Source organism: Ambystoma mexicanum, chromosome 5q (genome assembly GCF_040938575.1).
Source record: "Ambystoma mexicanum isolate Mex_15411 chromosome 5q, UKY_AmexF1_1, whole genome shotgun sequence".
Lineage (NCBI taxonomy): Eukaryota > Metazoa > Chordata > Amphibia > Caudata > Ambystomatidae > Ambystoma > Ambystoma mexicanum.
In genome coordinates, this window is record NC_090933.1 from 471646037 (window position 1) to 471648901 (window position 2865).

At 40.6% G+C, this 2865-nt stretch overlaps 1 protein-coding gene across 1 annotated transcript; it reads right to left on the reverse strand.

Moving 5' to 3' along the window:
- Positions 1-787: 787 nt before the first annotated feature.
- LOC138498592 (large ribosomal subunit protein eL31-like) lies at positions 788-1190 on the reverse strand. The gene has a single exon (XM_069622332.1). The coding sequence runs from the start codon at positions 1169-1171 to the stop codon at positions 794-796; it is 378 nt and encodes a 125-aa protein (XP_069478433.1). The 5' UTR covers positions 1172-1190; the 3' UTR covers positions 788-793.
- Between the last annotated feature and the right edge of the window lie 1675 nt (positions 1191-2865).

Below are 2865 nucleotides of genomic sequence, written 5' to 3' on the forward strand. Positions count from 1 at the left end.
AAAATGTTTCATAGTAAAAATAAAAACGTATACTTTAAATAAATGAAACACAATAATTAGGACACACACTGCTCTGGTGCAAAAATACATTGAAAGAAGATGCTTTTTGTAATAAGGCAATGTTTTCCTGTGTGGTAATTTTACTTGCTCCCTGTGCAAAATGTGTTTTGTACCGCCCCAATATTAAAATATTCTATTTTAAGGAAAGTATCCATGGTTTTCCAACACAAGGCAAAATGGCAAAACGTCTTCAAAATTCAAAAGGGTTCTCCTAGCAACTTTACAGGGCTCTTCTTGGTTTCACTCACCGTCTCTTGCATAATGTTGCTCTAGTCATTGATGTCCTTGTTGGGCACTGGGCGTCTTGCAGGAGTTCACCGGCAGGATAACTTTGTTAAGAGGTTCCAGACATTCCTGTTTAAACTTTAGGCTTTTCTTGATCAAGTTTCACAATAACACCCAGATGTGAGTTCAGAGATCTTCTGCTTAGGTGCATGTAGGGGTTCTAGTTCCCACCTGCCATGGTGTCCTTAATTTACAACTTCCTGGCCATCTTTTGCTTTCCTCCTCACTGAGTGCACACTTTTTCCTTTGGGCCTTGTGATACACTTCAACTCTAGCCTTCGAGCTGCCGCTCACGTAACTTCTTTGATGTTCCGGCAAGTATGTGTTCCTCCTGTCATTTTCCCCAGACAATAAATAGGTTTATGTTGTCTCACCTGCTCTCGTGTGCTCTCTCTGCATCAAGAGATGTTTTTTTTCTTTTTAGATTTTTTTTCGAGAAAAAAAAACCTCAGTTCTCATCAACGTTGACTGTTTGGAGACCTTTAAATGTGGTGACTGGTACATAAGTGACCAATGTGTACAGTTTATTGGGAGAATCTTCATCCTTGTTACGTTTCCTTGACAAACGCACACGCATACAATATGGAACATTCCTGACCCCTTTAGCCCAAAGTGCTTTGTTTAATCTGGTGTCAATGCAAACATCTGGAGTTCCCATCTCTTTCACAGCAAATTTCCGGATTGCCTTCAGGGCACAATGTGCACGTCTCTTGAAGCCTACTCCATGGATTCGCATGTGGACATTGATGGTGTATTCCCTAGTTACCACTTTGTTGATGGCAGACCTGCCTTTCTTCTTCTCACCCCCTTTCCTTGCAGGAGCCATCTTGCTAGGGAACTAATAACGGAAAGAAATTGCTTGTTCAAGACATTTCTTCATGTCCTTGGCTCACCTATTCTGTCTTCTTTCCTCTACTTCAACTGCCTCTCGTGACTCCTTTCAACACATCACGTACATTCTGCACCCCAACTCCTCCTGCACATCCATATCTGCGTGCACCATCACCACTTCCTCTTGGACATACACAAACCCTTGTTATACTTACAACTAAGGAAATGCAATGGACCTTTTACGTTTTTGGATGTCAGTAAAATCCTGGCTATTTAGCAATTGGTCAGCTGACATTACTAACCCTGAAATAGATGTTCCAGATCATCCTTTAAACTCCATAATGTTGCCAGTTGAATTACCATGCTCTGTAAATGAGTATACATGAAAATAAACCAAACATTCTCCTACCCTGACACATGCTGCTCCACTAATCCAAACCTCCACTGTTCCCTGCACAACTTTCTAGGGGTTTCTTCCAACCCCCTAGACCTCGCTTTGGGCAATGTCCTGCTGCTGAGGCGAGTAATACTTATATATTGGAGATTGTTTACTGTGTCTGAGTAGGCTGTGCTCAGGTGCACTTGAACTCATTTGGCTTCCATTTCCCTATGGAAGAAATGCCTTTATTAGGCTGGCCTGCCATCTTGGATTTCACCAGCCCCTGCCTTCGCTTCTGCAAGCAGACATCAAGCTCATACAGGCAGGTGACGGCCTCATTTCCTAAGTGTCCAAAGACATGTGAGTCTAACCTGTGCAGTAAAATATGCTAGTTTAGTTGCTGGACATGATGCAAACATGTTATTGGGCAGTGTCATGTGATACCCAATTCGTTTTGAGAAGCATTGCTGGCTGCTGCTGGCTGCGTAAAGCATTTCAACATTAATTGTCTTGGATAATTAGTGAGTGGCTATTGCTTTATGATGGGGGCTTCATGCATCCTGTACTGTGTACATATAAAGGAGGCACATCTGTTGCTATCCCAGGATTATAAATGCCTCTCTTGTAATTCTGATATGCATGTGCATATCTGCCCAAAGACTAAAGGAGAAAGTGAATACCCTCAGCAGGATGGCTGATGACACAACTTGTAATTAGTAGAATCGTACCACTAATTACAAAAATGCTCACATGAAAACGTGGAATAGTATTCAATGTGTGTGTTGTCCTCCTGTGATGTAGATGTATATTTCTTCATGTGTCTGGTCAAGAGTTTGGCCCAGATTGTGTGTTAGGTTTTAATAGGAAATCAGGCAGTGTTTGAAATACTATTTGCTTTTGCTATCCACCTGATTATAATTCAAAGGAATGTACATTGTGCTGTCTCTGGGGGAATACCATAACCAATAAACACTGCATGATTAAGAAAATAAATGACTCCAACAATTCATCTCACTTTTTTCTTCAGCTGAAATGTGGGGCTGCACATATTAATTACCCCAGGATTTAAAATAATTTAAAAAAATATTTATTTGGAAAGAAGGGATACATGCCCAACTTAGTAGGAATCCACATGTGTTTGCTGCCTATACCGATTGATAAAAACTAGTATTTCCCCAATTTTATTCAAAGGACAATTTTGCATGAACACTTTGATGGATGCAAAATGACATGCAATGCTGATTGCAAGGGTGAGACAATCAATGGACCTGATTTCCTATTTTTTAACAAATCAAAACTAAAAGAACATA